The 20,206-nt window shown below is 43.6% G+C and overlaps 1 protein-coding gene across 5 annotated transcripts in view; it reads right to left on the reverse strand.

Annotated features, from left to right (window-relative positions):
- The window catches only part of UVRAG (UV radiation resistance associated), a 314,973-nt gene extending 307,385 nt beyond the window's left edge, over positions 1–7,588 (reverse strand). The window contains exon 1 of one of the 5 annotated variants that reach the window (XR_007404442.1): positions 7,255–7,582. Coding sequence is in view for 3 of the 5 variants with exons in the window: in XM_025419621.3 (XP_025275406.1) it covers positions 7,255–7,371 (117 nt within the window). In the remaining 2 variants the exon portion in view is untranslated. Of the gene's footprint in view, positions 1–7,254 lie in introns of all 5 variants that reach the window. The other 4 variants (XR_007404443.1, XM_025419621.3, XM_025419620.3 and 1 more) reach the window with 4 other exon arrangements.
- Between the last annotated feature and the right edge of the window lie 12,618 nt (positions 7,589–20,206).

Raw genomic sequence — 20,206 nt, forward strand, 5'->3', positions numbered from 1 at the left:
ATCACATACATATATACATATATATCACATAAACTAAGCTTTATAAAGCTTTTTGATATTTCTACCATTTTTTTCTTGTGTTTCAATCCAATGTTCTTCTTCTCTTTAGGCTGTAAAGCTGGTCAAAGGAAATATTCATACAGAAATAAAATTTAAGGTGTGGCTGCGTTGTTCAGCAGTTGCGCATCTGCCTTTGGCTCAGGGTGTGATTGATCCCAGTCCAGAGACTGAGTCCCACATTGGGCTCCCTATGAGATGCCTGCTTCTCCCTCTGTCTATGTCTCTGCCTCCCTCTCTCTGTGTTGCTCATGAATAAATAAAATTAAAATCCTTAAATAAACAAATAAATAAAATTTAAAAATAAAAATATAGGTACCCCTGGGTGGCTCAGTTGTTTGAGGTCCAACTCCTGGTTTCAGCTCAGGTCATGATCTCAGGGTGATGAGATCAAGCCTGGCATTGGGCTCCACACTCAGCGGGGTGTCTGCTTGAGATTCTCTCTCTCCCTCTCCCCTGCCCTCTGCCCACCTCAAGCACATGTGCTCACTTGCTCTAAAATAAATAAATCCTTAAAAAAATAAATAAATAATATATATATAAATAAAAATATATGTTCTTACTACATAATCAGTAGTGCTTGGTACAGGTGCTATGAAAAATAAGCTACACAAAGCATGATGGTCCTGAACCTTGAGGTAACTTAAAACTTCTGTGCTTTGCCAGCAATCTGAAAAGAGTGGGTGCCCATGGCAACTCAGAATCAAAGACCTTGACTGCAGTCCCTGTGTTGACACTGTGTGACTTGGAGAATGTTACCTAGACCTTAGATTTCTTATCTGTAAAAGGAAGTGGTTACTGATACAAATCTCCCATGGAGAAGAATTCCAAGTAATTTATGTAGATATTCTTCCCTCAAGGAGAGAGAACAGGAATTCCCACTCCTTAACTATGGGCTTTGCATAGAGACTTCCTTCCGAAGAGGACAGTATATCATCTGTCTTTGAAAGGAATACTCCTCTCTATTCACCACCCATAGAGGGGTGAATGGGAAAGAGTAACCTTATAGCAGAGAAACCCCAGTCTAATCATAGAAAAACAACAACAAACAAAAACATAAGACTAACTCCAATACAGGGTCATCCTACAAAATATCTAACCAGTACTCAAAAGTGCTATGTCACCAAAAAGAAGGAAAGTCTGAGGAACTGTCACAGCCAAGAGACTAAGGAGATAGGACAACTAAATATAATGTGCTTTCAGGATAGTGTGCTGGTACAGAAAAAAGTCATTAACAGATGAATAGATATACAAAACGCAGAGGCTCCCTGCTGACTCAGTCAGCAGAGTATGGACTCTTGATCTCAGGGTTCTGAGTTCAAGCCCAATGCTGGCTGTTCAGTTTATTAAAAAAAAAAAAAAAAAAAAAAAGCAGTATATACTTACAATGGAGTATTATTTAGCCTTATAAGAAATGAAACTCTGATACATGCTCCAACATGGAAGAACAATGAAAACATTATGCTGAAAATAAGCCATTCACAAAAAGGCAAATATTGTATCATTCCACTTATATGAAGTACTTAGAATAAGCAAATTCATAGAGACAGTAGAACAAAGTTTACCTAGGGTGGGAGGAAGAGGAAAAGGGGGAACTATTGTTTAATGGGTATCTTATCTGTTAGGAATGATGAAAATGTCTGAAAATAGATAGTGCTAATGACTGCACACACAACACAAAGAATATACTTAATGCCCCTGAGTTGTTCACTTAAAAATTATTAAAATGGTAAATCTTATGTATATGTTGTAAACTGTAGACTTCAGTTAAAAATAATACATCAGGGGATCCCTGGGTGGCGCAGCGGTTTAGCGCCTGCCTTTGGCCCAGGGCGCGATCCTGGAGACCCAGGATCGAATCCCACATCGGGCTCCCTGCATGGAGCCTGCTTCTCCTTCTGCCTGTGTCTCTGCCTCTCTCTCTCTCTCTCTGTGTGTGACTATCATAAATAAAAAAAAAAAAAAATTAAAAAAAAATAATAATACATCAATATTGGTTCATGAATAATAACGAATGTAACCTATATTACTGAAAGACATTAAGAATGGGGGAAATGGTGTAGGGTATATGGCAGCTTCCTGTGCTATCTTTTCACTTCAATTTTTCTGTAAATCTAAAACTGTTCTAAAAAATGAAGCCTACTTAAAAAAATTCAAAGGAGATAAAGGCTAATAGCATTAATGTAGCCCACCTGTTCCAAAAACAGGACAAGAAAAATGCTCTTCAAATCAATGAAAAACATGAGCAAGCAATCAGAAAAATTAATGCCAAAGACATAAATAAACCTGTAATTCACAAAAGAAATTAAAATGCTACATGAACCTATGCAAAGATGAAATATATAAGGTTGTATAAGGATAAATGAGATCATGTACTCAGCAGAGTGTTTTGTATGCAATAAACGAAGCTATTAAAATACAACTAATAATTAAAGAAACACAAATTTAAATAACAAAAATATATACATATGTATATACATATGAAGGCTATATATATTCATATATTTATAACTTATATGATTATATTCTATATATATTATTACATATAGATAAAATCTATAGGGCGCCTGGATGGTTCAGTGGTTGACCATCTGCCTTTGGCTTAGGCCGCGATTCCCAAGGTCCTGTGATTGAGTCCACATGGGGCTTCCCACAGGGAGGGAAGTTTTCTCTCTCTCTCTCTGTGTCTCATGAATAAATAAATAAAATCTTTTTAAAAATCTGTATACATGGGATCCCTGGGTGGCGCAGCGGTTTGGCGCCTGCCTTTGGCCCAGGGCGCGATCCTGGAGACCCGGGATCAAATCCCACGTCGGGCTTCTGGTGCATGGAGCCTGCTTCTCCCTCTGCCTGTGTCTCTGCCTCTCTCTCTCTCTCTCTGTGACTATCATAGATTAAAAAAAAGAAAAGAAAAAAAATCTGTATACATAAAATCATATCAGAAAACATTGAGAAAACTTTTGATGCCCAAAGTGGACAAAATATGGAGAAACACATCCTGTCATAATTTGGTGGTAGTAATGTAGTGGGCATGTCCTTTTAGTGAAACGCTTTGCCTAGTATCTTCTAAAGTCAAAAAATATACACATACAGAAATCTTAATTTATATATTTTACATAAAGCATAATTTTGTACATTTTTATCAATCTGAATTTATGTATATATTTCCTTTCAGTGATTTCACTGCTCAAAATTCTTCCTACAGAGTTATTAGCACAAGTGTACAAAGATATCTATATATTGATATTCACTGCAACAATGTAACAGAGAAAACTAGAAATAGTCCAAAAGGCTACCAACAGTTAAACAAACATAACCGAACATTATTATCCAAACTGTGGTAGGTGTATATATAGTGACATGGACAACGGTCTTAAAAAATAATAGTAAATTTTTTTTAAAAATTTTTAAAGAAAGGGAATAATCCAGTTAAGGACCTTCTGTACATATGCTTCAAGAGAACCAAACCTACATGCAAAATTGTGTTTATACATATAAGTGCATTTCCTAAGGAAAGTGTCTGTTGCTTTTACCAAATTCTTAAAGGCATATGTAGCCTCCTGGAAAAGGTCACTAAAGAGTCAGGAAAAAGCATCCCAGCTCTGAGTATCTAAGAAATGTAATTAGGTTATACTTAAGTAAGAAAGACTTTCGGAAAGAAAGAAATGCTCTCAATTAAACTTTTAAGGACATATTAAATGCCTCTACCACAAAACACAACATTTTATTCCAAAACTCCTAAATCTAAGGGTGTGAAGGAAGTTATTCATCAGATAATATATATGTTCACTAATTACAAACTTCAACCAAAAATTAAAGATCAAAAAGTCTTCCAAATATGTGACTAGTTCATGCTTAAATTACAGTTAAAGTAACATCATACAGAAACAAAAGAAGGCAAAGATTAAGTGGTAGTCCCATTTGACAGTCAGGTTGATAATTACAGACTAGTTACTCATACATATAAGAAATGAAACTTATATATAAAGATTCAGGAATTATGCAGCCTTAACTAAACTTTTTTTTAAAAGATAAATCTGTGGCTTAAAATAAGGCAAAAATAAATTAGATCACATACAGAGTTTTGTGGGCTTTTTCTGAGCAAAATAAATATGTAAGTCTTTTCCTGAAGGTAGACTAGGAAGGGCATTTCTATACCTTTAGAACTAATGCAGTAAATTAACATTTTAAGCATTACAGCCACTAGAACCAATGAGACTTAATGAAGACTGAAATAAATGAGTAGAAAATAGCAGAAAAACTCTCTACCCTAAAATGAAAACATAGCTTAGAAGAGTGGTTCTCAACCAGGGGTTATTTTGCCCCCTCTAAGGGACATTTGGCAACACCTGAAAAAAACATTTTTGAGTGTCAGAACTGAGCAGGTGCTCCTGGTATATTATGAGTAGACGCTATGGATATCGCTAAACATCTCACATATTCAGCTACCCATTCAAAATGTCAACAATACCAAGAAAGAGAGAGAACCAATGAATTTATGAATTTATGCTTTGAGATAATCAACTTTACAAAAGAAATCCTAAAACAAGATTTGTTTTGAAAGACTGACACCTTATCAAATAGCATGGAGTCTATTAAAATAACATAATTTTCAAAGTGCCATTTAAAAGAAAGGTATTAAAATAAATAAATAAATAAATAAACAAACAAACAAACAAACGGTATTAATTGAATTTCCAAGTTTTAAATTATGCAAAAGCCACAGACAAAAAAAAGGACAATGAATTAATGCTAAAAGAAAAAGTTTTATACACAGACACATCTTGTGCTCACAAACAACACTGAGCAAAAGAAACCAGACACACACACACAAAAAAAACTGTATTTTGCATGATTCCATTTATATACAGCTCAAGAATAGGCAAAAAGTGATCTTTTGTTAGAAATCAGAATAGTCGTTCCTTTGGAGAGAAAAAAAAGGTAGAGATGGAAGAGAACACAAGGGAGACTTCTGGAATGCTAATAATTTTGTTATTTCTTAATCTGGGTAATGGTTATATAACTGTGTTCACTTTGTGACAATTCCTTAAGCTGTGTACTAAGTAATCAATGCAGTTTATACAGATAACACTTTCACAAAAATGTTTACTTTTTCACAAAAAAATGCTTATTTTTTAGCTGTTATTTATTCATACCCTAAAAACCTGAGCACTTTGACCCACAAAGCTAAAGAAACATCGATTGCAAAAGTAAAAGTATTTTTGTTACATAGGCTATCTTCCAAGAATTCAAGAAGGATGACACCCCCAGAAAGCTGTAAATACCATACTCAGAGCTCATACAGCATTCAGTTGAACACATAAGCCACCATATACCCCTCGGCATAAATCCAAAACTTTGACAAAGGCTTACAAATACAGTTAAATTTATTCCATGAACAGCTGGAATTATTTCCCCCAATTTTAAACTGTGAATGTGCTCTCTGAAACAAATGATGGTTTCTCTTTCCTGATCCCACATTTTCCCAAAGCTCTCCCTAAGTAAATCCCTCTTGGCACTCAACTCCCTAGGATCTCTCCAGACTGCCTGCAACAGTGCCCACCATCACCTCTCTTGGTATCCATCCTTATAATCCACCTCCCCACACACAATGAAAATTCACATTAATGTGCATTCCAGAGGCTGGTCTCCCCTATTTGACTTCCACTCGCTTTCAGGACCTCAGAAATACAATCCAAACCTCACTACCTTCAAACTCCTAATATTCTCCAACAACTCTCTTCCCAGCAGCACCACAAAACTAGGGCACATGGTAACCCCATCTTTAAATCCTTTTCTACCACATAAAAAGCCCTGCTTCTGCATACAATTCTGCTCAGCGGCCACTGTAGCTATGATCACCGGTGCAGCTCTCTGCTTTAGCACTCCCTCTACTGCATTCAAATCCATCTCATTTCCCATCCACCCCCTGCCCCAAACTCTGCTTTCTTTTTTAAGAACCTTTCCTAAGTACTAGAGCAGAGATACAAAGTTGAAGATTCGAGCTCCATTCTGCTCCAGTCTCAAGCACACAACCATGTGCATGGGCCTACAGGGTCAGACGCTGGAGTGTGAAACCCATCCGCAGCACTTCCTAACTGCAAGGCTTTGGACGAGTGATCTTACATCTTGAAGTCTCAGTTTGCTTAACTACGAAATGGGAAATCATAAAAACAGCTATCTCAGAGAGCTGTCAGGATGAAATGAATTACTGGCCGTTGAAGACTTTGCACAAATCCTATGTGGTAAACTCAGTAACTGACAGTTTTTCTTAGGTCCTCTTCTTGGAAAGAGGAATAATAAAAGAAGATGAAAGGTACTTTAAGGGCAAGGGAGTGGTGGAGGGAAGAAGTACTGTACAGACATCCGGCTGATACAAAGAATTGTGCCAGATTCCCAAACTCAGTGTCCTCTCTTTATTATCCCCTTAAAATGTGGACCCAAGAAGCCCTCAACGCCCCTGCTAAAAGATGGGGGAAGACACAAACAGATACATCAAATCCTCCTTCCACGGAGGGAAGGAGGGAATTAAGTAAGAGGATGCCCCCCTAAATTGCTAAAATGCGAAACTTGGGGGTCTGAGAATTAGGAATAGGAAGAATTAGAATTAGGAAGGAAGCCCCAACGGCCCACAGGATTTCTCTTGGGAAGCTGAGGCGAGTATCTTATTAACAAGGAAATTAAAAGTAAACGCTAGAAACCATGAAGCTCAACTTCTCCCGTAGGAAAGAGTACGAAGTGGTTTCTCCGCAAATGGGTTGAGAAAGGAAAGGCGCTCTCCCCGTCTCTCGTGGGACACCCGGCTTCCCGGGCGCCTTCCCCGGAGGGGCGAGGAGGAGGGTCCACGCAGGGGAATCCCCCCACCCCCACCCCCAGGGGCGAGAAGCGGACTCGGCCGGGGCCCCCAGGGACTTCCACTGGGTCTCTTCCAGCTTCTCTTCCAGCTTCTCTGCAGCCCGTCTCCAGGAGCGGGATCGCTCCGGGAACTCGGGGATCTCCCGGCGCTTCGGCCCCTCGCGGGCGCCCTCCGCTCACCATCCTCAGGTCCCGGCTGCCCGAGTTCTCCCCGGGCACTTCTCCCGGTCTCCCGGCTGGCACGAGGTCCGCCCGCCGCCCACGGGCTCTGCCCCCCCCCCGCCTCTCCCCGCGCCGCCCGCCCCCCCCCAGCCCCCGAGCGCCACGAGCCCGCGGGGTTACCTGCTGAGAGGGCAGCTCCACATGCAGGGCCCGCGCGGCGGAACCGGGGGGCAGCGAGGCGGCCGGGCCCGGGGGCGGCGGGGGCACCGGGCCCCCGACCGACGCTGAGGCGCTCATCGTGACCCAGGGGCCGCCAAGCGGCGGGGCCCGCGCTCCTCCGGCATCCGCCACCACCGCCCAGCCTCGACCCGCCGGACCCCTGCAGCTCGGGGACGCGCCGCCGGAGAGGCAGGACCGCTCTACCCCACCTCCGGCCGCCACCGCCGCTGGCTAAGGAAGAGCCATGTTACCGCAGTGCAACCCCCACCACCCCGCCGAGACCCGGCCTGCTCATTGGCTCGGCGGCCACGGGGGCGGGACCCGGCGACGCACACCGGACGTGCTATTGGGTGGAACGTCTGTCCGTCACCGGCCGGAATGGGCTCGGGGCGGAGGCACCCGGGGATGGCCTAAATCGCGTCTGTCAAGCCGGGGTGAAACCTGGGGCGTTGCTTCTTTTCTTCCCAGTCTAATTGGTTCTTTCACTACCACGGGGCGGGGCCTCCCGGTGGATCCGCGAGGCCCATTGCTCTAGGTCTGTGTCAGTTGTCGGTAAAGGGACAGAGGGGCGGGGCCTGATTAGGTAGAGAGCGCGCCTGGGCTCTGTTGTCACGTGCAGGAGGCAGGAGAGTCACCTGATTAGTGAGAGTCAGTCTTCCGAGCCACTTCCGCCCGGACCTAGTTGCCGTGGCAACCGCCCCCCTCGGAGGGCGGGGACCGGCTGGGCGCCCGCTGGGTAGCGACGGCTCTCTGCTGTTTGTTGCGAGCACCCTGAGCAGCCTCTTCCTGAGCGGCTCCCAGGAACATGCGGGGACTGAAAAGTATTTTATGGTGCGACAGAAGGCCACCACGCAGGCTGCGCTGAGACCAGAAACCTGGCGGGCAGTCCCACCTGCTCTGCCGTGACCGACTCCAACCCCCAAGTCCACGCCCCTCTTCGCACTCCACGAACCTGTACGCTGAGCTGCAAGGTGTGCCAGCACCTGGACGCTGTTTAACCTCTACGAGCGTGTCGCTTACGCCGTCCTTGGAAAGCCTTTGCTACTTTTCTCCTCCTAGCTGACTTACCCATCAAATTTCATCCGGGACTGAGGGAGGTCCCACTTCCAAAAGGTTTCACTGTTCTACTCGGGGACCCTAAGTTAGGACCCTGGCCTCGACCATATTTCTGATTATAAGATTGCATTGTCTTTTAATAAGTCTATAACACACACAGTGAATTCCTCAAACAAAAGGACCTTGTCATTCATCTCTGGCTCTCCAGGACCTGCTGGATATGTTTATCAGTATATGTTTATTTTTTAAAGTGAAGCAACCCAACTCAAATACCACCTCTTCCATGAACACTTCCTTGGTCATAATGATAGCATATATAGCAATTGCTTCTATAATAAATAGCATTGACTCATTCTGCAGGGCATCAATCTGCCTTCCCCCCACCCCCTACACTGAATTTCTCCACCACCTGGACTGATACAACTGAAAGAACAGGGCGTTTTAGGATCAGACACAACAGGAATCGGGCAGTTTTGGAATCTCGGCTCTGCCACTTTCTAGCTACGTGTTCCTGGGCAAACCAGTTCCCCTCTCTCAGCTTTGGTTTTGCCATATGTAGAATAATAATAAGGTTGCTGTAAGTAAATCAACATACATAAAGTGCCAGTGAAGGCCTCACATTAATAATTGCATTAAAAATAGTTTAATAGAAAGTAAGCGTACCACCTTTCCAAGGTATTCAGAAGCCTGAAGATACTTTGGCTCTGACCCCAGAGCTGGCTAACTTGGATGTCACACTGCCTCCTATTCTGAAACACCAAGTGGTTGCTCATGGGTGTGTGGTCAGGTGTTTGTTGGGAAGGGATTAGTTAGAAAATCCCAAAACTCATCTGACTCAACTCAGGAGTGCCAAGATCTGGTGGAATTTCACAGAAAACACTTTTCTGTTTCCAGGCTGCATTAGTTCCCTGAGGCTGCTGGATCAAATTACCATAACTGGGTAGCTTACAACAACAGCAACAGAAATACAATCTTCCACAGTTCTAGAGACCAGTAGCCCACAATAAAGGTCTTGGCAGGCCCTCACTCTCTCAGAAGGCTCTAAGGAAGAATCTATCCTTGTCTCTTTCATCTCCTGGTATCTCCAGGTAGTTCTTAGCCTGGGGCTGCATAATTCCAATCTCTGCCTCCATCTTCTCATGGTCTTTTCTTCTTCCTGTGCATTCTTTTCTTGTTCTTTTTTTTTTCTTTAAGATTTCTTAAATAAGATTTCTTTAATAAGATTTCTTATTTCTTTATTCGTGACACACACACAGACACACAGAGGCAGAGACATAGGCAGAGGGAGAAGCAGGCTTCCTGTAGGGAGCCCAATGTGGGACTCAATCCCCAGGACTCCAGGATCATGTCCTGAGCCGAAGGCAGACGCTTAACCACTGAGCCACCCAGGCGTCCCTTCTTTTCTTTTTCTTAAAAGGACACTTCTCTTTGGATTTAGGGCCTATCCAGATTATCCAGATCTCATTTTGAGATCCTTAATTACAAAGCCTCTTTTTCCAAGTAAGATGACTTTCACAGGTTCCAGGGATTAGAGCATGGACTCATTGGAGGACAAAAGGGACATTATTCAACTCACTACATAAGTTGAGAAAATGTGCCTGTAGAGACAGAACACAAAATCACCACTTTCCCCTTTGGAGGTCAGTTCTGAATATTAGCTAACTTTATTACTTTGTTCATTCCACAAATACTCATTGACACAGAAGTGTTAAGTCCTTTATTAGTCAGACTCAGACTCCTCCCCAGAGGAGCTGCCCTCTTTATAGAGTACTTAAATAAGTAAACGAAGAATGACGATCCAGTTGCTCAGTCTGAAGAAAGATCAGGAGCCATGGAAGACAGAAGAGTGTCAGTCACAGTAGAGGTGACACTTAAACTGAGTACTGAAGGACCAGTAGGAGCTTACCAGGAGGGAGGAAGGGAGAAAAGGATATTCTAGCAGAGACAGGATCCATTCTTTCTACAGGCTTCTAATGAGATTCAACTCTGTACCACACTGATTACTGGGCCCTAGAAATACATACCTCAACTAAACTGCCCTTCTCAGTCGTTTCCACTCACATGCCACTAACACCGGAAGAGCTGGAATGTTCACCCCTAAGGACAGGACAGAGAACTGAAATACCTGCAAAACATTCAAGGTAATGAATGTAAAATGTTTTGCACAGTGACTTGGGTATCCTAAGTGTTCAATAAATGCTATCATTATTTTTATGTGTCCTATTTAATTCTAAAAATTATTATATTATCGTAGATCCTTTTCCCTAATATGGCTACATTGGTTTCAGCATAAAAAATATTTCTAATCATTTTGAATTAAAATACTATAATATTTATACAATGCTATAGATTCCCTAGGGAAACATGTATCAAAGTGTAGGGAACATAGATGCTAAGGTGGCCAAATACAATATAGATGCACTGATAGAAAAAAGATAAAGGTCAAGTGGTAATGGAATGACTGACTCACAGGAGCTGGTGGGCAAAGTCAGAGCAGGTTTCACAAAAGTCTTAAAAATGATTACTAGCTTGATAAATGAACAATAGAGGATTAGGTCTGTTAGTTTCAGAGATGACTGGTATTTTAACAGCTAACTAATACCATGTTGGATATTGAAACCAAACATTGTTTGCAGGACCAAAAAGCTAAAGCCACTCCAATCCATTTTATGTCCTCTTCTTCCTCCCTCCTCATTCTCTAGATCTCATGGGTGTGATGCGTTGGATAAATAAGAGCAACACAGGCCAGGTTGGTCTTTTGATGTCTCAAATTTAATTGAATTAGATCTATCCCCTTCCTTTCAACAGAGTCCTCTTTCTTCTGTTTGCTTACTCACTAAGGCAAACCACTCAGACCTGTACCAGGTGCCCAGCCAGGGCACAAAACTTACAGAAATCATGCAAATAGAATCCCTGACTGCAAGGAGGTCATGGATAATTTCAGTACAAAGTGGTACATGCAAGTCATTGGGATGACATATTAAGTATAATGGGAGCACAGAAGAGGACTTTACTAACTGCTGCATGTTGTACCAGAAGGCTTTCCAGAGAAGAAAGGGTATTCTAGGCAGAATCTTGAGCTCTACATGAGCAAAGACCTTGAGGCAGAGGACATGACATTAGCGTAATTTAAGGTGGCTGAAACAAAGGTTGCATGGGAGCAACAGGCAAAGAGGGTGGAAGAGGAAGATGGGGCCCAAAGAGGAAGACAAGGCTGGAAGAAGAACCTGGCTGCTAGGCCAAAGAACTTGGGCTTAATCTTAGGCAATAGGAAGTCAGTTAGATCCTCAGGCAGCCCTGGAGATGCAGCTTTCAAGGGGTAGGATTTGAAGAGCAAGACTCTTGCAGAAAGCCAGACTCTTGCACCCAACAAAGGTGTGTCCCTGGGCCAACCCTACAAGGTCACTTTTTTTGCAAAAGTCTCTCTAGATATAAGCTAATGGCTACCTTCTCTGGGCCTTCACTGCAGCTGCCTGACCTCTCTTTAGTACCTGCATCCACGTGCCTACTCATATGGTTTGTGTATGATTTGTGTTTGTCTCACCCACTCTGCTTTGAACCCTTGATTTTAATTTCGTTCTGAATCCCCAGCATCCTGACACAGAGGGCAGACTGCAGAAGCTTCAACACACCAGTGACTGATGGAGTGAATAAAATCGGTGAATGAGTGGACGAATGCTTGAGGAAGGGAATGTTTGGCTGACACGGAACCTCCATACCTCTCCCACTGAACACAGCCCCAGAGAGAGGAGGTGAGCTTGCCCACAGTCACACAGAGTTTGTAGCAAAACTGAGTCAAAGACTTGGGCCTTAGAGCACCTGGGTGGCTCAGTGGTTGAACATCTGCCTTTGGCTCAGGGCATGATCCTGGGTACCCTGGGGTGCTAGGATCGAGTCCCACATCAATCTCCCTGAAGGGAGCCTACTTCTCCCTCTGCCTCTGCCTCTCTCTCTCTCTCTCTCTGTGTGTGTGTGTGTGTATGTGTGTGTGTGTGTGCCTCTCATGAATACATAAGATCTTAAAAAAAAAAAAAGACTTGGGCCTCTTGCCCCTAGGAGCAGCACTCCTTCCTCAGTTCCAGTGGTTTTCACACCATCATGGACTATACATGTGCCAGTGTGGACACATGACTATGAATTAACAGGCCAGCCCAGGACGACAAGCATTAGACATAAGCACATCTTACCCATAGGGCTGATTCAGTGGGAGCCCCCAGAGAAAGCTTTCCTTAGGAACTGACTTTTACAGTGAGGTCTAAAGGATGAGGAGGAGGTCACTGGACAAAGCGGGCTAGTGAGAGCAAGAGGAGAATTTGGGCAGAAGGAACAGCCTGAAGGAGCACAGAGCATTGAAAGAATTGAAAGAGAAGGCCAGGCGGGTGTAGGCAGGAAAGGCAGCCGGCGTGGGGGAGTAGGAGGGGGAGGAGAGGAGTTTTTGAAAGAAATTGATATTTCAAAAATAAAATCAAAGACCTCCTTCAATTTCTTTTACCGTTGAGTGTTGCTTTCATTTATCATTTCATATAGCAGACGTGGCAGCTGTAGCTTGTCTTTTCAGAGCTTAGGGCTCCTGAAGTTTTTTAGTCCAGCCCTGATGGCACGGAATGAAGTCAGTGATGCTGGCAGGGTCCAGATGCTGCCGGGTGTGGTAGCCCCAGGGGAGTCAGACCTTGAGGTGTGTGGACAACCACGGAAAGGTTTAAGCAGGGGAGCTACATGATCTGATTCATGTTTTTAAAGTGTCACTCTAGGGGCACTTTGGTGGCTCAGTGGTTGAGTGTCTGCCTTCCACTCAGGTCATGATCCCAGAGTCCTGGGATGGAGGCCTGCATGGGGCTCCCTGCAGGGAGCCTGCTTCTCCCTCTGCCTATGTCTCTGCCTTTCTCTATGTCTCTCATAAATGAATACAATCTTTAAAAAGTAAATAAATAAATCACTCTGGGGGTGCCGAAGTGGCTCAGCCAGTTGATCATCCAACTCTTGGTCTCAGCTCAGGCCCTGATCTCAGGGTCATGAGTTCAAGCCCTGTATTGGGCTCCATGCTGGGCATGGAGTCTGCTTAAAATACATACATACATACATACATACATAAAAATGTCACTCTGGCAGTTGTGTCATGAGCAGACACCAGAACGGAGGGAGTGGTGAAAATGGTAACAATAAATTGTGACATTTCTTCATTGAGTTAGAGGACAGTTGGAACACGGAAATGTGGCTGAGTTCCTGAGAAGAGGGTGGCTTAACGGATACCCGAGTTCCCTTGATCTTGGCTGCAGAGTGGGGTGTCTGAGAGCTCCAAGCCAGAAGAAGAAACAGGGTCTTGGAACTGCAGTTAATTGGCTGCAGGATTTGAGGGAAATTCAAATTCATTCCCCTCTCTAACAGATTTCCCTGGGGGCTAGAGAGAACTAACATTTGTCTAGTACTTTACCTTGGACGTACAATACCTTGGACAATCCCCACAGGAGCCTGTGAGGTTGGTATTATTGCCCTAGTTTTACCTGATCCTAAAAAGCAGCTCTGGTAATAGAAATGAGCTGCCCAAAGTCACATGACTCTTAGTGGCAGATTGACTTGTGAACCCAGGTCTCTTGCTTCCTAGGCTGGGGCTCTGTCCTCCATACCACACTGCCTGCATTAAGTAGAATACACTATTAAGAACCAAATTTTCCCAAAAGAACGAGAATCTTACTTCCATCGACTGCAAAGTATAGGTGCAAAAAATCCAAAGCTAAAACTCTCTACACAGTTTTTCTTTCTTGTTCTCTTCCTAAATAATGTAGTCCAAAAGCCCTAGGGTGGGGCTGAGAACAAGATCAGCATGGGGTGAGGGGATAGTGTGGAAGGACCAGAGCAGGGAGTCAGAAGCAGAGCAAGGTGAGGAGGATGTCCACACAGGGCCAGCAGTGGGTGGAGGAGATCCTAGGCTAGGAATCGACCAGAATAGGTGAATAGGATGTCCACTGGGAGGCCAACCTAAAGCAAGATGTCACAGCTCAAGCAGGGCTAAGGACTGGCTCCATAATTAGTGGGGCATGGGGCAAAGTGAAGATGCAGAGGCCAGTGTTGAAAATTATCAAGAACTCCAAGGAGGCAACAGCATTAAATCAAGCATGGGGCCACAGGTGTGGGCAGCTGCATAGGTCACATCCAGTGAAACTGGCCTTGAGAGCGTCAGTATTGGGTTCAGGGATGGAGAACAAAATGGTAGCAATGGAAGATTGATTATGTGCAGAAGGATTGATCAAATAAATAAATATATTAAGGATAATGGGAGCCAGTTTCTATCAGAAAAAGGAGTTTCAAATATAGGAAAAGAAAGGACTTGGATGAACCCTGTGGTGATAGACCATCATTGCCCAGATCTGGGTTTTTAAATATCCTCCTCCACTAAGAGGAATCAAGACTCTGAAGAAATGGCTAACTCCCGGATTGGGCCAGAAAAAGTACAAGATGATCCTATGATGTCTAGTTGTGCCAGAAAGTAAGGAAGTATTCCTCCTGCCCCCCGCCCCCCACAAAAGAAGGAGACATGTCAAAAGGACACAGAAGCCAGTTTGATGGATCTCCCACTGGTCAAATCTGGAGCAGTTTGAGCATCAAATAATGATAGAGGCATATAGCCCACTGAATAAAATAGGGATCCATGAGTCTTTATTGATATAAAAAGGGAGGGAAAGAGAGGTTTTCAAAGGATGAAGAAAGCGTAACTTCACAATGTAAATGCTTGATGATTCCCACCTTAATCAAGTGATCAGGTGAGCATTGCCCAATAGGACAAACTGAAATCATGACTACCTACTAGGATGCAGGGAGTAGAGTCCATCATTACTTCTGTGATATTTCAGCTAAAGATGGATAGTTGGAGTCAATCATAAGGAAAAAGTAGACATCACAAAACCAAATGGTGTTCTATAGAATACTAGACTCATAATCTCCAAGGCTGTCAAGGTCATGGTCAAGGAGAGACTGAGGAACTGTTTCAGAGAACAGGAGTGGGATACTGTGATTTATAATAAATAATAGATATTTGGTCTTTGTTCACTGTTCCTGGCACATAGCTCCTAAAACTCCTGTAATTGCCGATATAAGAGCCATAAGGGCATCTTTTAAAAAAAGAAGAAAGGATTTATTTAGAACGAGAGAGAGAGGGAGAATGTGCACATAGGAGGAAGCATAGGGCCATCTTTTGTTATAATACTTAGTTTTGTCCTCAGTTCCAGAAAGCTTCAGAGAGGGAAATAAATATCTTTTGTTTCCATAACAAATCCCTTTCAACCACATCTGAGATTATGTTAATGAGGTGACATTTGGAAAGTCCCAGATAAATTTAAGGATGGGGGCTGGTTGCCAGGGAAACCAGCCCTGATTAGAAGGTTGAAACCTTCAGCACTCTCCCTCTGTACAGGGCTAGGATTTGAAAGCAGCCTTACTCCTGCATTACCAACCCTACAATGTGCTATAGCATTTTTGTTTTTTTAAAGCAAGCTCTATGGGGCACCTGGGTGGCTCAGCGGTTGAGGGTCTGCCTTTGGCTCAGGGCATGATCCTGGGGTCCTGGGATTGAGTCCCATATCAAGCACCCCTCAGGGAGCCTGCTCTCCCTCTGCCTGTGTCTCTGCCTCTCTCTGTGTGTCTCTCATGAATAAATAAAATCTTAAAAATTAAAAAGCAAGCTCAATGTGGAACTTGAACTCACGACCCCTCCAGTGCAATTCAATGTTATGTAAAAAATGTAGGAGATAAAATTGTGTGTACGCATGACACAAATGTTAGATAAAAATATACAAAGCAGAATTCTCTTAGCAGGAAGTGGTGAAAAATATCTTGAAAAAGAGTTTGTTTATAAGGAAGGGAAACAGAATCGTGAAAAAAAATAAGTTTGGAATACGTATGTGACAGAGATTTGTTATAAACAATTATGGTTGAAGGGGCACCTGGGTGGCTCAGTGGTTGAGCATCTGCCTTTGGCTCAGGGCGTGATCCCGGGGTCCTGGAATCAAGTCTTACATCGTGCTCTCCATGAGGAGCCTCTTTCTCCCTCTGCCTGTGTCTCTGCCTCCCTCTCTGTGTCTTTCATGAATAAATAAATATAATCTTTAAAAAAATTATGGTTGAAGCCAAGGGGTGGGGGAAATTCCTATTTTCTCCTAATGATCCTATTAATTACCATTAAAGGGAAATTTCTTCCACCTCTCAGAATTATCAGAAAAAAGGTACCTTCCACAACTGCAACCCGACTCAAGTAAAGAAATGCGAAATACAGTTGACTCTTAAACATATGTGTTAGGGATACCGATCCCTGACACACAGACAATTGAAAATTCTAGTATAACTTTTGATTCCCCCAAAACTTAGCTACTAATAGCCTACTCTTGACCAATAGCCTTACTGATAACATAAACAGTCGATTAACAATATTTTATATGTTATTTGTTTTATATACTGTGTATTTACAATAAAGTAAGCTAGAGAAGAGAAAATCATGAGAGAAAATACATTTACAGCACTATATCACATTTATCAAAAACAATCCATGTTTAAGTGGACCTGGGCAGTTCAAATCCATGTTGTCCAATATTTTATTGATGAGAAGACCAGACTCTACCATCCACCGGTACAACTCCTCTGTTAGGTGATATAAATATATTGAAGCTCACTGTATTAGGTTAAGCCATAAACTAGCTGACTTAAAACAGAAATTCATTCTGTTACAGTTCCGCATGCCAGAAATCCAAAGTCAAGGCATTGGGAAGGCTTTGCCCCCTCGAAGACTCTAGGGAAAAATCCTTCCTTATTTCTTCCAGAACCTGGTGACTGTGGGTTGTCTGGGCTTGTGCTATGTAACTCCAGTTTTTGCCTTCTCCCCTTTTCCCCTGTGTCTTTCTCCTAGAAGGACACTAGAGCCCACCTACATAATCTAAGATTATCTCATTTTGAGATTCTTGACTTCATTATATCTGCAAAGGCTGTTTTCCCAAATAAAGTCACATTCCTTCACCAATTGCAGGGTTTAAGATATATACGTATCATGTTGTAGGCCACTATTCAACCTGCCACATCATTCCTATGTGTGGCCTGCCCCTTTTTCCTCTCAGGCCAGCCTGCTAAATGATGGAAAAATTAAGTTATTATTAATCTGAATGGGACTATTTTAAATTAAGATGTGAATTTTAATCTCCAGGGTAACCATTATGAAAATAACTTAAAAACATAGAGCAAAGGAAACAACTAGAGAATTAAAAGTGTATTAAAAAATACACAGTTAAGGAAGTAACGAAGGGAGAGGGGAACCAGAAATACATAATAGCAAAATGGCATGTGTAAATCCTACTTGATCAATAACTAGATGTACGTAGACTTCACACTCCAAGGAGAAAGGCAGAAAGTAAAAGTATGGATGAGAGGAAAAAAGATCTAACACTAGTCTGCCTGCAAAAGATACACTTCATATTCAAAGACACAAATAGTTTGAAAGAAAATGGATGGAAGAAGGTGTTTCATGCAAGTAGTAACTAAAAGAGAGCAGGGGTGGCTATACATCTGTAAGCTAAATAGATTTTAAGACAAAAATTGTTACTAGAGACAGAGGGCATTTTATAATGATAAAAGGGTGACTCCATCAGGAAGATGTAATGATTATGGACATATATGCAGAGGCCCAAAATGTACAGAGCAAAATTCACGGTATTGAAGGGAAAAGAAAACACAATGTAACAATAGTTGGAGACTTCAATGCCCATATTCAATAATGGATAGAAAGATTGGGCAGACGATCAACAAGATCAACAAGGAAATAGAAGACTTGGGACGCCTGGGTGGCTCAGCGGTTGAGCATCTGCCTTCGGCTCAGGGTGTGATCCCAGGGTCCTGGGATCAAGTCCCACATCGGGCTCCCCGCAGGGAGCCTGCTTCTCCTTCTGCCTATGTCTCTGCCTCTCTGTGTGTGTGTCTGTCATGAATAAATAAATAACATCTTTTAAAAAAGAAACGAAACTTGGGCCTCTGTAGGATATTTGGCTCAGAACTAGCTTCAGCGCTCCCTAGTGGCCATATCTGTGAACCACAAGTAGAATCATTGGACTTGACAACTTCCTGGCTGACGACAGCCCCACCTCCTGGGTCCAAAAGTAGATGGTCATCTGGAAAAGGAGGATCCCGTTCCCTGTCCTGAGGGAACAACTCCCAATCAGAAGCAATGTTCACAGCATATACCTAGAGCCCCCCACATGTTGCTCAGAGCAAACAGTCCTCTGCTCGGCTCCGCACAGGCTGCTGCTAGGCGTACATTGCCATAGGTGAGGACCCCTCTGGGATTTAGGCCCTGCTGATTGTCGCTGCTCCTAGGCGGAGATGATAGTGCTCCTTCACGTACACTAGGTGTTCAGTCTTCACAAAATTAACTCTGAGAATAAGGGCCTGCCTTTCCGAGATGGCCTGTTAGGGCCAGGGCTCAGTCTGGAGCCAGAGCCTGAGGGTCCTGGCTAACCTCACACTGAGGCTGGATGGGGCTGAGACTGTCCTCAAAAAACAGGCCTTTCCTCCATCCTAGAGGAAATATCTGTCCCCTACTGGAGGTCTGTGGGCCTGAGGCCCCTTCAGGGTATCTCCTGCTGTCACCTGCACCGCTGCCCACCTAGCAACTCTGTAGAAGTCTCCCACCCTCCCAAGCCAACCCCCACCACAGACCCATCTGCCACCACCTCCTCCTTCAGATCAGCACTGCCATCTCCCTGTCTTTGCACTTGGTGCTCTGCCCTTCATTTCCTTCCTGGAAAACTTCCAGTCATCCTTCAAGTCCCAGGTCAGGCATTGAGGTTCCAGCTCAATGAGGCACCCCATGTTGGATGCACAGGGTGTGATCCTTGAAGTGGGTGAATGAATAGCAACAATGGGCACTTAGGCAGTGGTAAAGTTAGAATGAAGTCATTTGGTCTCAGCTAGGAAGGGTTCTCAGTGGCTTAGGACTCATTGAACCCAATGGAATTAGAGCCGAGAGAGGTGCCATCTTGTGAGACCTAGGTGTGGTATGAAATCACTACAGTGACAATAGGCCAGCTCTCCCACTTTGTGGTATAACTGAGGTCAGAGGCAAGAAACATGCTTTAAGTGATCCATGGAGGACGATTCCAGCTCAGCCATTTCAGGACTGTAGCCTTTACCTACATATAGGACAGTAACCCTTTAATGCATGGGGTAGATAGCTATGAGGGGGCTCCAAGGACCCCCTGCCTCCTGATTTCCACTCAATGTATAGTCCTCTTGGGTGTGGTGAGCTGGATCTAGTCACTTGCATCTAATGGGGAGAATATGGCAAAAGTGATAGGATATCACATCTGAGATTAAGTTATAAAATAACTTGACTTCTGCCTTGCACATTCTCTGGCTCTTCCTGCTTACCTCTCTGATGAAGTCAGCTGCCACACTGTGAGCTGCTCCATGGAAAGGCCCGTGTGGTAAGCAACTAAGAGTGGCCTCTGGTCAATATATTGCCCATGAGCAAGTGAACCCTGTCAACAACCATAGAAATGACCTTGGAAGTAGATCCTCCCCTAGTCAAGCCTTAGGATAACTGTAGCCCAGCTGACACCTTGACTGTGGCCTTGTGAGAGCCGCTGAGGTAGAGGGCTCAGCTAAGCTGGAGCTCATCTACTGGCTCTCAGATTGTGTGGTGGACACAATGTTGTTTGCAACCACTACATTCTGGAGTAATTTGTCACACAGCAATAGGGAGCCAATACACCACAGGGTCGTGTAGCCCAAAGGAGCAAGGGGTAAGGCTTGGCAGGTGGCCCAGATGGGGCCATGGTTTCTTCGAGCATCAGCAGCAAGATACAGATGCAACTCCAGCAATAAC

This window comes from Canis lupus, chromosome 21 (genome assembly GCF_003254725.2).
Source record: "Canis lupus dingo isolate Sandy chromosome 21, ASM325472v2, whole genome shotgun sequence".
Classification (NCBI taxonomy): Eukaryota; Metazoa; Chordata; class Mammalia; order Carnivora; family Canidae; genus Canis; species Canis lupus.